At 42.7% G+C, this 17,733-nt stretch overlaps 1 protein-coding gene across 3 annotated transcripts in view; it reads left to right on the top strand.

Annotated features, from left to right (window-relative positions):
• LOC124552237 (guanine deaminase) overlaps positions 1-17,733 on the top strand; it is a 144,150-nt gene that overhangs the window by 40,305 nt on the left and 86,112 nt on the right. The window contains exon 1 of one of the 3 annotated variants that reach the window (XM_047126519.1): positions 10,543-10,845. The exons of the other annotated variants lie outside the window; for them this stretch is intronic. Within the exon in view, the coding sequence (XP_046982475.1) occupies positions 10,837-10,845 (9 nt within the window). The 5' untranslated portion in view covers positions 10,543-10,836. Of the gene's footprint in view, positions 1-10,542; positions 10,846-17,733 lie in introns of those variants that run through there. 3 annotated transcript variants of the gene reach the window in all.

The following is a 17,733-nucleotide window of genomic DNA, read 5'->3' on the forward strand; positions in this document are numbered from 1 at the left end:
CAATCTGGCATCTGCCTCACCTGCGATTAATTTTACGTGGTCGTTCCACTTCACATCACTCCATACGGTTACTCCTAGACATTTAATGTAAATAACTGCTTCCGGTGATTGTCCTACAATGGGGTTGTCATACAATAAAAGGTTTTTCTGTCTAGGCATTCGCAATATGTTACCTTAGTGAATGTTGAGGGCCAACTGCCACTTCCTGCACCGAGAGTCGATCTTCTACAAGTCTGCCTCCATTTCACTACAATTTTCTACTGTTATCCGCGAAAATCCTCATGGACCTTCCGATGTTATTTACTATATCATTTATATACACTACTGGCCATTAAAATTGCTACACCACGAAGATGACGTGCTACAGACGCCAAATTTAACCGACAGGAAGAAGATGCTGTGATATGCAAATGATTAGCTTTTCAGAGCATTCACACAAGGTTGGCGTCGGCGGCGACACCTACAACGTGCTGACATGAGGGAAGTTTCCAACCGGTTTCTCATACACGAACAGCAGTTGACCGGCGTTGCCTGGCGAAACGTTGTTGTGATGCCTCGTGTAAGGAGGAGAAATGCGTACCATCTCGTTTACGACTCTGATAAAGGTCGGATTGTAGCCTATCGCGATTGCTGTTTATCGTATCGCGACATTGCTGCTCGCGTTGGTCGCGATCCAATGACTGTTAGCAGAATATGGAATCGGTGGGTTCAGGAAGGTAATACGGAACGCCGTTCTAGATCCCAACAGCCTCGTATCACTAGCAGTCGAGATGACAGGCATCTTATCCGCATGGCTGTAACGGATCGTGCAGCCACGTCTCGATCCCTGAGTGTAGATGGGGACGTTTGCAAGACAACAACCATCTGCACCAACAGTTCGACGACGTTTGCAGCAGCATAGACTATCAGTTTGGAGACCATGGGTGCGGTTACACCTGACGCTGCATCACAGACAGGAGCGCCTGCGATGGTGTACTCAACGACGAACCTGGGTGCACGAATGGCAAAACGTCATTTTTTCGGATGAATCAAGGTTCTGTTTACAGCATCATGATGGTCGCATCCGTGTTTGGCGACATCTCGGTGAACGCGCATTGGAAGCGTCATCGCCATACTGGTGTATCACCCGGCGTCTCGGTCACTTCTTGTTCGCACTGACGGCACTTTGAACAGTGGACGTTACATTTCAGATGTGTTACGACCCGTGGCTCTATCCTTCATTCGATCCCTGCAAAACTCTACATTTCAGCAGGATAATGCACGACCGGCCAGCACATTCTCCAGATCTCTCACCAATTGAAAACGTCTGGTCAATGGCGGCCGAGCAACTGGCTCGTCACAATACGCCAGTCACAACTCTTGATGAACTGTGGTACCGTGTTGAAGCTGCATGGGCAGCTGTACCTGTACACGCCATCCAAGCTCTGTTTGACTCAATGCCCAGGCGTATCAAGGCCGTCATTACTGCCAGAGGTGGTTGTTCTGGGTACTGATTTCTCAGGATCTATTCACCCAAATTGCGTGAAAATGTAATCACATGTCAGTTCTAGTATAATATATTTGTCCTGTGAATACCCGTTTATCATCTGCATTTCTTCTGATATAGCAATTTTAATGGCCAGTAGTGTATTTTGTGAAAAGTAACGGTCCCTGGAGCTCCCGTGGAGCTCGCCCGAAGTTGCTTTTACATGCGACGACTTCTCTCCGCTCAGATTGACATGCTATGTTCTGTTTGCTAGATATTCTTCAGTCACACAGTTGGTACGATATTCCGTGCGCTTATTTTGTACGTCAGGCGGCAGTGCAGCATCGAACGCCTTCCGGAAGTCACGGAACACGGCATCTACCTGGGCGCCTGTATACCTACTGCCTTCTGCTTCTTGTGGACGGACAGAGCGAACTGGTTTCTATAGGATTGTTATTTTCGGAAACCTGGTTGATTGCGATATAGGAGATTTTCAGTCTCCAGAAATGTGATAACAAGCGAGCATAAAATATGTTCCATAATTCTACGAGTGACCAACGTGAGGTCTATATTTTTTGTGCGTCTGTTCAACATCCCTTTTTGAAAGCTGGAATGACCTGTGCCCCTTCCAATCATTACGAACACTACGCCCCTATGGAAACCTACAGCGTACTGCTGCTGGAAGACGAACAATTTCTTTCGCATACTTTGTGTAGAATCGAAGTGGTATCCTGTCAGGTCCAGTGACCTTTCCTCTGATGAGCGATTTCAGTTGCTTTTCTATCCCTTAGTCAGTTATTTCGATATCTGTTCTTTTGTCTATTTGAACATTACGAGTAGTCAGTGCCAAAGGGTGACAACTGAGGTTGGAGAACTTTCTCCTGAGTCTAAGGCTACAAGCAGAGAAAGGCATATCACGTAGACACAGGCAGCGTATCAACTACTTTGTACTTTCATTATAAGCCATGGATGAAATGTTCGTAATTTAGGCCGCGCGGGATTAGCCGAGCGGTCTAGGGCGCTGCAGTTATGAACTGTGCCGCTGGTCCCGGCGGAGGTTCGAGTCCTCCCTCGGGTATGGGTGTGTGTGTTTGTCCTTAGGATAATTTAGGTTCAGTAGTGTGTAAGCTTAGGAACTGATGACCTTAGCAGTTAAGTCCCATAAGATTTCACACACATTTGATCATTTAATCGTAATTTATCACTGTTGCCTTCATTCCTTTTCCTTTTCTTCTGTCATAGAAACGACTGACAGACATGGAGCTTTTGTTAAACAAGTTGCAGCGTTCTTTAGCCTTAATTATTTCGAATGAAAAATCCGTTTTGTAGTCATATTTATTTACTTTTTAACAGTAGTTTAAATACAATTAATTTTTTTAGCTGACAGAACTGAAAAGGCTCTTTCAAAAATTCAAATGAACTATTTAGATAGCCGGCCGGTGTGGCCGAGCGGTTCTAGGCGCTACAGTCTGGAACCGCACGACCACTACGGTCGCAGGTTCGAATCCTGCCTCGGGCATGGGTGTGTGTGATGTCCTTAGGTTAGTTAGGTTTAAGTAGTTCTAAGTTCTAGGGGACTGATGACCTCAAAAGTCAAGTCCCACAGTGCTCGGAGCCATTTTTGAACTATTTAGATAGTAGGTGAAATAGAACATTTCTCGGGAACAATAACCTGACAATAGTTGACATTTCAGCAATGAACACATCCAATGTCCAACATTCACTGTCCAGTCTGTGCTTAAAGATTTGAAGGTCCGTTCGCCCATGCAACATTATGTGTGTTTCTACCTCTCGCCACATGAGGGTACGTCCAGGATAACTACTCGGATTGCATCTGCTCTCAATCCGAGAAGAGCATGCGACTCCATTTCTCGTTGGTCCAGTCATATGCACCTGGCACCATTGTAATGTGTGCTACCGATGCGCAGTTGTCAAAGGAACATAACGTACCATACCGGTCGTCGTGCGAAGAGACCAACTTCACTGTGGAGCTCAGATTGCGTGCCTTGCAGTCCTGTTAAACGTCGTTGTAAATGATCCCGCTGTTTGACGTGGATCGCTTCTTGCCTGTTGTACAATTTAGCAGTCATCTCTTCCTGTAGTTGAGTGTGGTCGACCAGCTACATTCCTTTGCAACGCTCCAGTGCACTTGAGACAATGAAGTGAGCGATACCAAGTTCGTCGGCTACACTCTACATATACACCCTGCAAACCACTGTGAAGTGGAAGGCAGAGAGCGTGTCATATTGTACCGATTATTAGAGCTTTCTGCTGTTACATTCACATAAGCATCGTGAGAACAGTGATTGCTGAAATGCCGCTGTGCGCGTTATGATGTCTAATCTTGTCTTTACGGTCCCTGTGAGAACGATGCGTAGCTCGTCACACTTCACAATTGCTCTGTGATTGACACACACTGTGTTTTCCCTATAATAATAATGTCGTGTGACGAGGGCCTCCGGTCGGGTAGACGGCTCGCCTGGTGCAAGTCTTTCGATTTGACGCCACTTCGGCGACCTGCGCGTCGTTGGGGATGAAATGATGATGATCAGGACAACACCCAGTCCCTGAGCGGAGAAAATCTCCGACCCAGCCGGGAATCGAACACGGGCCCTTAGGATTGACAGTCTGTCGCGCTGACCACTCCGCTACCGGGGACGGACTGTGTTTTCCCTGACGTCACGTCACATGACATCCAGGTTTGTGTTGACGACTGGGAGACCTCTGGCCAGATGCTCAAGCACTTGCATTCATTTCCACCGACTCGTCAATATGTTGTGTTAACTTACTCTGTCTCGTCCTTAAGTTTTGCAGAGTAGCGTAGTTACTGAAATAGTGCGAAACAAGACACTTTAGATCAATGGTCATCAATCTTTTTGCTCAACAGCCAACGCTGACATTTTAGTGTGGCACCTGGGGCAGCAGTCATATCTATGTTGTTATTAATTGCCAATCTACATGAATTAGTACGTTACAAGCTCCCAACATTAGCCAAGTAAGTGAATTTAAATATCTCGGAAGCACAATAACAGAATACTTGAGATGTCACCAGGAGGTGAAAACTCGAATTGCCATAGCGAAGGAGGCATTCAACAGAAAGAGGAGACTCTTATGTGGCAAATTAGATAAGGGACTAAGGACAAGGCTTGGCAAATGTTTTGTCTGGAGTGTGGCACTATATGGGGCAGAAACATGGACACTGAGACGAGAGGATGGAAAAAGGTTAGAAGCATTTGAGATGTGGATGTGGAGGAGAATGGAAAGAATAAGCTGGATGGAAAGAGTGGGTAATGAAAGAGTATTGGAAAGGGTTGGTGAGAGAAGATGTCTGCTGAAGGTTGTAAGAGAAAGGAAAAAGAACTGGTTGGGACATTCATTGAGAAGGGAGTGCTTGCTAGTAAATGCTTTGGAAGCACTGGTTTGTGGGAGAAGACTGAGAGGAAGAAGGAGATACAAGATGATAGACGACATAAAGGGAAGAGGAAATTATGCAGACCTGAAGAGGATGGCAGAAGACCGGACAGTCTGGAGAACTACCATATGAAAACCTGCCTTTAGGCAGAACACTGATGACGATGAAGCCCCCAACAGACTAGTTGTGAAAGGGACTCGATAAATTGGCGGCCGGCCTTAGTATTGATGGTTAAAAATCGGCACATTTCGAAAGACCTCACGTCGACTGTTCTCCGTTTCAGACTGCTGCGATCTTCAGCGACGACAAAGTCGTGACACTGCAGTTGCCTGACGAATTGCCTGGGTTAGCAGTGTGAGCAGATGATAATTGATTAATAACAGTAACTGTACATATATTTAAATGCATTAAGCAGTATGAGACGATCAGAAATATTTACTGTTTTCCTCTGCTCATTGCGGTGCTTTACAGCAACGTTTAATTCCACATTCCTTGCTGCAAATATGTACCGCATTTTAAGATGGCCCTCTCTCTCCATGTTATTTCCTTGTCAAAGCCTACACCATAGTAGCTGATCGTTACATGTCGCGCACGTCCCTGAGTTGTCACTACTGGAAGACAAACGAGAAAGCATTCCCCATCTCGTATCCTCTAAATCCGTAGTGGCCACGCAACCTACTCATCTTCCCTTAAAGTAAGCGGCCAATTATACTTGGCCCGTGGTCAAATTCACCAACGCCAATTAAAATAAACACGTCTTAAAATATTACTGCCTCTGCAAGTAATTTTGTTTCTTACTAACCAGGGCGGTTCTAGGCGCTTCAGTCTGGAACCGCGCGACCGCTACGGTCGCAGGCTCGAATCCTGCCTCGGGTATGGATGTGTGTGATGTTCTTAGGTTTAAGTAGTTCTACGTTCTAGGGGACTGATGACCTCAGATGTTAAATCCCATAGTGCTCAGAGCCATTTGAACTAAACAAGAAAAACTACTGTCCTAAGAGCCTCTTAACGCTAGCTGACGTTTCCGGATTTGACTCTTAGTTGCTACATGCTTATTATACACTTAAGTGCCAAAGAAACTGCTATAGGCATTCATATTCAAATACAAAGATATGTAAACAGGCAGAATACGGCCTCTGCCGTCAGTAACGCCTATGTAAGACAAGTGCCTGGCTACTGCTGCTACAATGGCAGGTTATCAAGATTTAAGTGAGTTTGAACGTCGTGTTATAGTCGGCGTACGAGCTATGGGACACAGCATCTCAGAGGTAACGATGAAGTGGGGATTTTTCCCGTACGACCATTTCACGAGTGTACTGTGAATATCAGGAATCCGGTAAAACATCAAATCTCCGACATCGCTGCGGCCGCAAAAAGATCCTGCGAGAACGTGATCGACGACGACTGAAGAGAGTCGATTAACGTGACAGAAATGCAATCCTTCCGCAAATTGGTGCAGAGTTCAATGCTGGGCTATCAATAAGCGTCAGCCGTGCGTACCATTCAACGAAACATCATCGATACGGGCATTCGGTGCCGAAGGCCCACTCGTATACCCTCGATCGCTGCACGACACAAAGCTTTACGCCTCGCCTGGGACCGTCAACCGCGACATTGGACTGTTGATGACTGGAAACATGTTGCCTGGTCGGACGAGTCTCGTTTCAAATTACATCGAGCAGAAGGACGTGTACGGGTCTGGAGACAACCTCATGAATGCATGTCAACAGGGAACTGTTCAAGCTGGTGGAGACTCTGTAATGGTGTGGGGCGTGATACGTCTAGATACGACTCTGACAGGTGACACGTACGTAAGCGTCCTGTCTGATCACCTGATCCGTGCATGTCCATTGTGCCTTCCGACAGACTTGGGCAATTCCAGCAGGACAATGCGATACCTCACACGTCAAGAATTGCTACAGAGTGGCTGCAGGAACACCCTTCTGAGTTTAAACACTTCCACTGACCACCAAACTCGCCAGACATGAACATTATTGAGCATATCTGGGATGCCTTGCAATGTGCTCTTCAGAAGAGATCTGCAGCCCCTCATACTCTTACGGATTTATGGACAGCCCTGCAGGATTCGTGGGGTCATTTCCCTCCAGCACTACTTCAGACATTAGTCGAGTCCACGCAACATCGTGTTGCGGCACTTCTGCGTGCTCCCGGGGGCCCTACACGATATTAGGCACGTGCACCAGTTTCATCGGCTCTTCAGCGTAAAATATGGCTGACATCAGCGGGCCACACCAATACTTCATTCGATCCGCATGCGATTCGCTGGCGGCAGTTTGACGACCACCACTTTGGATGATCCGCAATATTTTGAACATGGCTGCGCTACAGCAACAGTTACGGAATAGCAGGTATAGAAGGCAGCCAACCCGTTATAATAATGGTGGTTTACAAATAACCTTCACCATGGTTTCGGCGAATTTAAACCCGTCATTTTCAGGAGGACAAACCTGCGTGCAATACGATAACATACACTACTGGCCATTAAAATTGCTACACCAAGAAGAAATGCAGATGATAAACGGGTATTCATTGGACAATATTATACTAGAACTGACATGTGATTACATTTTCACGCAATTTGGATGCATAGATCCTGAGAAATCAGTACCCAGAACAACCACCTCTGGCCGTAATAGCGACCTTCATACGCCTGGGTATTGAGTCAAACAGAGCTTGGATGGCGTGTACAGGTACAGCAGCCCATGCAGCTTCAATACGATACCACAGTTCATCAAGAGTAGTACCTGGCGTATTGTGACGAGCCAGTCGCTCGGCCACCATTGACCAGACGTTTTCAGTTGGTGAGATATCTGGAGAATGTGCTGGCCATGGCAGCAGTCGAACATTTTCTGTATCCAGAAAGACTCGTACAGGACCTGCAACATGCGGTCGTGCATTATCCTGCTGAAATGTAGGGTTTCGCAGGGATCGAATGAAGGGTAGAGCCACGGGTCGTAACACATCTGAAATGTAACGTCCCCTGTTCAAAGTGCCGTCAATGCGAACAAGAGGTGACCAAGACGTGTAACCAATGGCTCCCCATACCATCACGCCGGGTGATACGCCAGTATAGCGATGACGAATGCACGCTTCCAATGTGCGTTCATCGCGATGTCGCCAAACACGGATGCAACCATCATGATGCTGCAAACAGAACCTGGATTCATCCGAGAAAATGACGTTTTGCCATTCGTGCACTCAGTTTCGTCGTTGAGTACACCATCGCAGGCGCTCCTGTCTGTGATGTAGCGTCAAAGGTAACCGCAGCCATGGTCTCCGAGCTGATAGTCCATGCTGCTGCAAACGTCGTCGAACTGTTCGTGCAGATGGTTGTTGTCTTGCAAACGTCCCCATCTGTTGACTCAGGGATCGAGAAGTGGCTGCACGATCCGTTACAGCCATGCGGGTAAGATGCCTGTCATCTCGACTGCTAGTGATACGAGGCCGTTGGATGCAGCACGGCGTTCCGTATTACCCTCCTGAACCCACCGATTCCATATTCTGCTAACAGTCATCGGATCTCGACCAACGCCAGCAGCAATGTCGCGATACGATAAACAGCAATCGCGATAGGCTACAATCCGACCTTTATCAAAGTCGTAAACGAGATGGTATGCATTTCTCCTCCTTACACGAGGCATCACAACAACGTGTCTCCAGGCAACGCTGGTCAACTGCTGTTTGTGTATGAGAAATCGGTTGGAAGCTTTCCTCGTGTCAGCACTTTGTAAGTGTCGCCACCGGCGCCAACCTTGTGTGAATGCTCTGAAAAGCTAATCATTTGCATATCACAGCATCTTCTTCCTGTCGTTTAAATTCCGCGTCTGTAGCACGTCATCTTCGTGGTGTAGCAATTTTAATGACCAGTAGTGTATAATGAAACGTCATGGACCGATATTACGTGTCTAAGAGAAGCTACTCTTACAACACGTGCAGAAATATCACAAACAGCATACGGCAAGTGGTACTTACAAACTTCACATTAGCATTTCATTCAGTGAAAGCTGTCTCCACGTGACATGTATTGCCAACGGTCTGTTTGACCATCTGTAAAAATTAAGGCCCCTAGAATCAATTCAGTAGAGCCAATCACTTGAAATTACAGACCATGTTAGTAGCTACATGCTGACTGGACAGCCACTAAGTGTATTACTAACAGAATGGACAAGATACAAAGAGCTAGGAAAGAAAGGAGCTAACATACATAATTCCATATTTGCTGAACGTCTAATGATTGCCAACAACACTCCGGAAAATTTGGAAGATACAATTATTCTTCATAGAGGAATCAAAGGGCGCAGGATGGATCTCTGGGAAGAATTAGGTACCTATAAACATTTTGAGCCTAAAGATGGGAATTTACTAAATGACCTGCTGTAGCTTGCGTGTTTAAATCCGTCGTAACCATGGTAAAGGTCATTTGAAAAGCACCATTTGTTGCAATTGGTTGGCTGTATTTTGTACCTGCTGTTAAAATAGATGATCTGCGTAGTTTCAGGGGACTTGCCTAGGATAAACACTCTACAGTAGCTGGAAAGTAACATTTACGTTACTGCATTTTTTTTTCAAATCAAATCAAATTTTATTGCCGTTAAACAACTTAGTGTTGTAATAGACAGCGTCAAAAAATACAAGGAAAGGTACCAAAACACAATACAATACATACATACAGGTTTTTATTTGCGCACACGTCTCGTAGACTATTAATAACTGCAAAAGGCATACGTATTATAACGTTCGTAGAATATCTTGGAGATGTCTAGACCAACGACGACTTTCCTGAACTAAACCAAATGGGTTGCTATTCTTATTCTTCTTTAAACAACCTGATTTAATTGCGTAGTTTCGTAGGATATTCAATCTTCATAATTTCACCCTGTTAATAACACACACACACACTAAAGCGGCAAACCGTAGTACATGCACTTTACGTAAATAGTTGTAGCTTTTGGGTTATGTTAATATAACATTATTACATAAAATGTAAGTGGGTGCGGCTTAACGGTTCTTAATGTTCGTTTTCGTGCACCTCCTTCGGCGATTTGGTGCACAGAAGGTCGCGCTGTGTGCGACCTGCCGACCTTGTATCAGCACGTGACGTACGATCAGTGTCCTTAGACGGAACGCTGGTAGACAAGAACATTTTTTTTTTGCAACATAGTTAACCTGACCGGTTTGAAAACGGGTTGTTAACGGCAGCGTCTAGTTAGAGCTCCGAACGGGAAATATGCGAAAGACTGTCTTCGCTGTATAGGTTGGCTTCACGATTTCATAGTCGTGTGCTCACATTCATGTTATGCAGTGAGGCCTCCTTCACGTGTGACTCATTCTGTCCGAAGAAAAGAACGCAATGCGGATACCGGTACTACAACGCTTATAAGATTGTTTGAGAAGTGAGGTTAGGGAACAGACTGCGAGATCACCAGTTCCACGCTTCACTTGTGGCGAATTTTTTTAATACACACACATGTCATATTGATCACTCGTTAAAAAAAAAAAAAAAAAAAAATCATCTACCTTTTCTTGAGATCAAGGTATTTCTAACCTCCTTGCTCGCAGCCGAGAAATGAGCAGCCTGTTACAATAGCCAAGTTGTTCGTGGAACTTAGCCATCTGGCTATCGTTTAAGTAGTTATTGAATAAGTAATTGTAGAATTTTCGTATCGTAGTTGAATTAGATCCCATGCACAACGAACCGTTGTACGATTTTGAGTTTTAGTATTATTTATGGTGGAAACGGTTCGGAATGCAAATCTAACACGCAATGAATCTCAAAGTACGTTCGTTTCGACAAGTATTTTGATCCGATTTTATGGAGCCTAATCGTACAGTATGTGTTACGGAATCGATAGCGAACGCTGATATTCTGTAAACACAAATGTGATGACGCGGCGAACATCCACTTGTTATGGGCCGCACACTCTCGTAAACGTAAACGATGATCATGGTGAGTTGAAACATCCGCAAGCTCTCGCAACTTTGTCGCTAATGGGCTATATGGAATCGCGCCGCATGCTATATAAAAAAGTTATTTGTACGTTAACTTGGTCGGTTTTGATTCTTCTCCGTTGGAATAACATCGAAAAAACGCGTTTCTTGCGAGGCATGATAACATTACACCGAGGGTCATGTTCAACAAAATATTACACGGGATCAAAAGTATAAGCGGCCCCTCCGCAACTCTCAATTATATTCGCACGCAACGTCTCTGGGAAAGAACTTGGGACTACCCAAAATATGAGAAAGTCGTATTAAAATACTTGATAAAAAAACTGATGTTATTCGTTTTGAAGCTATCCATCACACTCCCAACTCCCTCCTTAAATGCTGTTGTAGATATACAAACTAATTTTTATGTATAACTTGAGTGGCAGAGACACCAAACATGTTACAGCAAAACCCATTCCAGACATACTATTACCGTACCAAAATTTTATGTGCCAGCACAACTATGTCGCCTGAAACTATGAAGATATGGCTGCAATAATTTTTATGAAAATGGTTAGCATTCAGCATATATAGGCCTGTTTTGCAATTTTTAGACATGAGTATGGAATTAGTACAATACACATACAAATGTATGTAAACACTTTCCTTTCACATAAAACAGAATCAATCTGTGAGTTATGAAGTATCTAATGCCACTAAAATTACTACTTAATGATATTTGTTGCTAGTAATTAAAATACGTTTTAGTTGAATTTCGCCTTAAGGAATATAAACAAGCCAGAAAAATAGTCTCTATATGGACTTGGCTTTCTTATCTGTCTCTTCAGTCTGTCTTCAAAATGGTACCCTCCCCCCCAACGTAAAGAACAGAGAAGCCTATAAATGTGAGATTCAGAGAAAGAATATTGGGAAAAAATTTTTCAGTATTAGCAAATCTCTAAAATATTCATTTTGGTTTTTTAAAATAATTTCTTTCAATATGTGCATGCTCATACATTTTAAAGAGGTTTGAATCCAATAGGAGTCAGTAATATCATTAAAAGCAATTGATGTCAGTTTTGGAAAACAGACCTCTTATTCAGGGAAATAACATTGGCCCGTCAAGATGCCAATACAGCTGTGTATGCAGTGCTTCACAAAATAGCATCTTGTAAATTTTATAGGCATTTTAAAGAGCTCTGAGTACTTTGCGTAAAAGAATACCCACTTTTAATTACAATAATGCCAAACCCCAAGGCAAGTGGTCACTTTTTGTATTAGTATTATAACTGCCTAAAGAGTTGCCAATTTGCAGTCAGCCATAATGTAGAGTAAAAAATACCAACACTTTTCCAAAACAATGTTGCACAGAGTTGACAATTTTCTCTCAATTTGGAGTCAATTTACTTTGTTTTGAATTTGTGTTTCTCTACAATGTGCTATAGCTCTGAAGGGGTTAAACTAATAATATGTAGTGTTAACTTGAACTCCACACGATTTGAAAAAGGACATTTTAAGGATTATATATATAGAATGTGTTTGTTACATATGTCCAATTAGATAATGGTAATAAAGTGAAACATTATCTCAGAATATCTTTATTTCACTAATATTCAGCCTGTCATAACTCACTCAAATTTAAGAGGCAGAAACCTATTATTTTTACAAATTGTTCAGCATATAATGCTGAACATAAAAATTACAATAACACAGAACCCAAAATTTTCGGGAAGATGCCCCTTTTTGCTTTGTCTCACAAATTTAGAAGAAATTAATAGTAAAAAAAAAATCCATATTAGGCACTCCTTTCACAAATTTTGCATAACTAGCAATGTTAATTCCAAAATTGGCCTCTATTCTTAGGGCACACAGATAACTGTTGTTCCATGACAAATGTGATGCTCATGTAGGTATTAAGTTAACAATAGATGGTGAAACGCAGCTAGTTAATGTAAATTAAGACACAGCAAATTGTTTTTGACAATAATATCTGTATTGTTACTTCTATGGTTGACAAATAGTGTGCAGTGAATAAGGAAGAAGAAAATTATTTACATAAATGAATGCAAATCATGGTATTTGTATCACAGGAAATGCCTCTGAGTTTTCAGTTTTTGATCAACATAAATCTTTATTGTGGGGTAAAGAAGCAGTGGGACAAAATTTTCGGAAAAATAGCAGAACTGGTATAAGATGTAGAGATTAGATTAGATTAGACTGTTGTACATACTTGTCTCAGCAGTGAGACAAAAGATACAGGAGATGTATGTCTCACACAATATATATTATTCGTCTTTTTTTTTTTTTTTTTTTTTTTTTTATATAAGGCATTTTTTTGGTATTGTATGACTGAACTTCCAATAACTTCTTTATCACATGTCGTCATGAAATACAACTTGTATACTATGTTTAGCTTATGTTTTGTCAGTAAATGTACATTCTTTCATCCACACTCCATGTCCTGTGAATCCTATCTGGGAGAGGCTACAGAGGTGTGCAACTGGTTAAGTTATACATTGACAGCCATCAACAGCCACTGTGGGCTATTTCTATAAGGTATACTAACAGTAAATTAGGACTAGTTCTAATCTACTCGCAATAATTACTATGGGAATTTCTTTTAGGCTACTGTACAACATATTTGCATGGTGGCAGAAAAACAAACATTGCTTGTATTATACTACTTGGCTCTTTTTTTAAAGATGCAAAAAACATTTACTTTACGTGGACTCTGTCATCTGAGCAGTTTAATGGAATGGACAGTGTTTTGAAAGGAAGATATAAGATGAATGCCAACAAAAGCAAAACAAGGCTAATGTAATGTAGTTGAATTAAATAAGGTGATGCTAAGGAAATTAGCTTAGGAAATGAGACACTTACAGTAGCAGATGAGTTTTGCTGTTTGGGCAGCAAACTTACTGATGATGGCTGAAGAAGAGAGAATGTAAAATGTCGACTGGCAATGGCAAGTAAAACATTTCTGGAGAAGTGACATTTGTTAACATCCAACACAGATTTAAGTGTTAGGAAGTCTTTTTCTGAATGTGTTTTGTCTGGAGAGTAGCCACGTACGGATATGGAATGTGAACGATGAACTGCTTAGACAGAAAGAGAATAGAAATTTTTCAGGTGTGGTACTACAGAAGGATGTTAAAAATTAAAGGGACTAATCACATAACTAATGAGGAGGTAGTGAATAGAATTGGAGAGGCGAATTTGTGGTACACATTGACCAAAAGAAGTGGTCAGTTGATAGGACACATTCTAAGACACCAAGGGCTCACCAGTTTAGTGTTGGAGGGAATTGTGGGGAGGGGGGAGGTAAAAATTGTAGGAGACGGAGATGACTACAGTAAGCATATTCAGAAGGATGTAGACTGCAGTAGTTATTCAGAAATGAAGAGACTCAGATAGGATAGAGTAGCATGGAGAGTTGCATTAAACCAGTCTTTGGACTGGAGACCACATCAACTGTGCTGGCAACAAACATTAGAGTTATCAGGAACTGGCATTCCGAGTCAAAATATTCTGAGAGATTGTTGAAGAAATGACTAATGATGTATTAAATATTGGGGAATTTTGAATTTCCTGCGCGAAGTCTACTGGCAACCATTCTAGACTGTTGTGCCATAACGTGAGAGTGTGCTGGTAAGTAATACCTCCTTATTTTTTGTGTGAAAACTCTTAAAGCTTTTTAAATGAAACAAACATTACTAACATTCAACAGATTTATTCTTCACGTCTACATTTTTGCAACTATCTGCCACTCGAGGGCTCCGAACTGCAGCATGTAAGATGGCGGTGTGTAACGTAACAAAGTTGGTGCGTGAGAGAGAAAAAGCACGAATTTGAAGAGTTTGCTCACACGTTGAGAAACCTCCCTTTAAGCACGACAGTGCCAGACCACAGATGAGTGCTGCAGCAATCTGACGCCTCAGCTTCACGGCCGTCGATCGTCCTCTGTACAGTCCCAACTTGGCCCCATCCGATTTCCGTGTTTCTAGAAGTTAAAGAACACATCGGAGGACTTCGCATCAGTACTGATGAAGCGGTGCGAGCTGTTAACAAAGTGAGACATTCTACAGTGACGGTATGAACTAACTGGTGTCTTGTTGGGAGAAATGCATTTGTTGTCAGGATGACTACGTTGAGAAATAAATATGTAGGCACGAAGAAGGATGTGGAATGTTAATAATGTTTGTTTTATTTATAAAGCTTTGAGTATTCGCATAAAAAATTCGGAGGCATTACTTTTCTACATGCACTCGTATAAAGCTATATTCTTAATCCTAGAGAGAGGTGCGTAGTCTATCTGTAATTATTTCTGCTTCTAATATTGTGGTTGTGGATTGTTAAGTTTCTCCAAAATTTGCTCTTGTTATTAACAACAAATACCATCAGGCAGTAGGGCCTAAATACACTGAGGTGACAAAAGTCATACGATAGCAGTATGCACAGATACAGTTGGCGTACACAGGATATAAAAGTGCAGTGAATTGGAGGTGCTGTCGTATGTACTCAGGTGGTCCATTTGAAAAGTTTTCTGATGTAATTATAGCCACATGACAAGAATTAACAGACTTTGAACCTGGAATGTTAGTTGGAGCTAGACGTAAGGGACTCTCCATTTTGGAAATTGTTAGGGAATTCAATATTCTGAGATATACAGTGTCGAGCATGCTGAGGATACCTAATTTCGGTCATTAGAACTTGCCACGGACAATGCAGTGGCTGACAGCCTTCACTTAATGACCGAGAGCACCAGTTGACGTAGAGTTGTCAGTCCCGACAGGCGAGCGACGCCGGATGAATCACCTCCAGAAAACAGTGTGTGACATACAGCGAACATATTCATTAGGCCAGTGCGGTGAAATTTCACGTTAACGGACTGAGGCAACAGATGACTGAAGCGAGTGCCTCTGCTAACGGCGCGTCGCCTGCAGTGCCTCCCTCGGGCTCTCGACCGTATCGAGTGGACCCTAGATGACTGGGAAACTGTGGCCCGGTCAGACGAGTCGCAATTTCAGTCCTTCAGAACTGACGGTAAGGCTCGTGCGTGGTGCAGACGCCACAGAGCCGTGGACCCGAGTTGTCAACAACGCACTGTGCAAACTGGTAGTGGCTCTACAATTGTTCTGGCCCTCTGGTCAAATCAAACCGATCACTTACTGGAAGTCTTTATTCTCGACTACTCGGAGACCATTTGCAGCTGTTTGCGGACTTCACTTTTCCAAACGTGTCACTGCACCACAACTGTTCGCGATCAGTTTGAAGAACATTCTGCACAGTTCGAGCAAACGATCTAGTCACCCACATCGCCTGACACGAATCCCCTTGAACATTTACAGGACATAATCGAGAGGTCAGTTTGTGCACAAAATCCTGCACGAGGGACACTTTCGCAATTACGGACGGCTATAGAGGCAGCACGGCTCAGTACTTCTGCAGGGGATTTGCAACGAATTGCTGAGTCCGTGCCTCATTGACATGCTGCACTATGTCAGGCAAAAGGTGGTCCGTTGTGGTATTAGGAGACTTCTGCCACCTCAGTGTATGTTGGCAGGTAGTTACTGCAGAGGCTTCAGTTGTCAGCTTTGCACAACACTGTTTGCCGAGCAATGTGACGCAGTGTTCGGTGCACCGGACTCCGTTCGGGAAGACGATTGTTCGAGTCCACATCTGACTGTCCAAATGTAAGTTTTGCCTAAATCAGTCCGGGCAAATTCTGGAATGGTTCTTTTGAAAGGGCATAACTGATTTCCTTCTCCATCCTCAAAGAACAATCTAATCTCGTGCTCCACCTCTAATGACGTCGTTCTCAAAGAGACTTCAAACCCTACTTTCCTTCCACAATATTCTTATTGAATGATCCTTTAGAATAAACACATTTTAACTTTAGGTGCAATGACCTCAGAAGATCGTGCCGTAGAACAGAACTGAGAAAGTTTGCTAGCAATCGTTTCTTCAAATCGACATGATGAGAGAGATTTCTAAGTACAAAGCTAGCAGAACTAAGATTTTAGTTGACTTATGCATATGCAGATTATTAACCATCAGGATGAATAGGAACTCCACTCATGAAGCCTCATGCTATTATCATTGATCTCTACTTCTGTTACCGCAAGTAATTTTTAATTGCGTGGGATTGTAAAAGTTTATGCGTGCTCTTAACGCATGATCATACATTTTGCCATGTCTGTTATGAAAGTTAATAACATTTTGAGAACAATCGTCTTTTAAATTTTATACTGGCACTTCTTGAATTCTGTCTATACATTTTATCTGCAGGACTGGTGCCCACAAAATGAGAGCTGCTGCAAACAGTAGCATTTTTGTTGTTCCATAAAGGTATTCTATGCGTTGTCTTATTAAATTACAGTCAAAGAAAAGATCTTTAAATATGTGAAGTATAAACTCAGTAAAATGCAATGTTTTGACTTTTGTAGCTTCACAGCTACTACAAGTACACTTTTCAGCTACAGGTGAACAACCAAATTTGATGCTTAGGCTAGCAGAAATGTTTATACATTGTACCTGTGAGATTTGCACAGGAACAATCATTATTGTTATTACTAGCCCTGTTTGTTAGCAGTACGGGAAGTTTCTCATAGGCTTATTAAAAAAGGGATGAGAACCAGCTTTAAAACTTTTATTCCTCAGAAACTACACAATGTAGAAATACAGTTTCAATGCTACTGCATAGATGTGAACTCAATGTGACATGGCAAACATCAGTTTCTTGCTATACCTGAAATAGTGTCTTTTAGATTCGAGGTCTAGCAAAGGCTTTTTACATCTGCAGATATAACAATGTACAATTGACTGCCAAAGAGAGAGAAAGCATTTAATTCAGCTTAAAAAACGAGAAAAGCATTCAGTGAAATTGGCCTTCGTAAACAAAGTGCAT

Source organism: Schistocerca americana, chromosome 10 (genome assembly GCF_021461395.2).
Source record: "Schistocerca americana isolate TAMUIC-IGC-003095 chromosome 10, iqSchAmer2.1, whole genome shotgun sequence".
Taxonomy (NCBI): domain Eukaryota; kingdom Metazoa; phylum Arthropoda; class Insecta; order Orthoptera; family Acrididae; genus Schistocerca; species Schistocerca americana.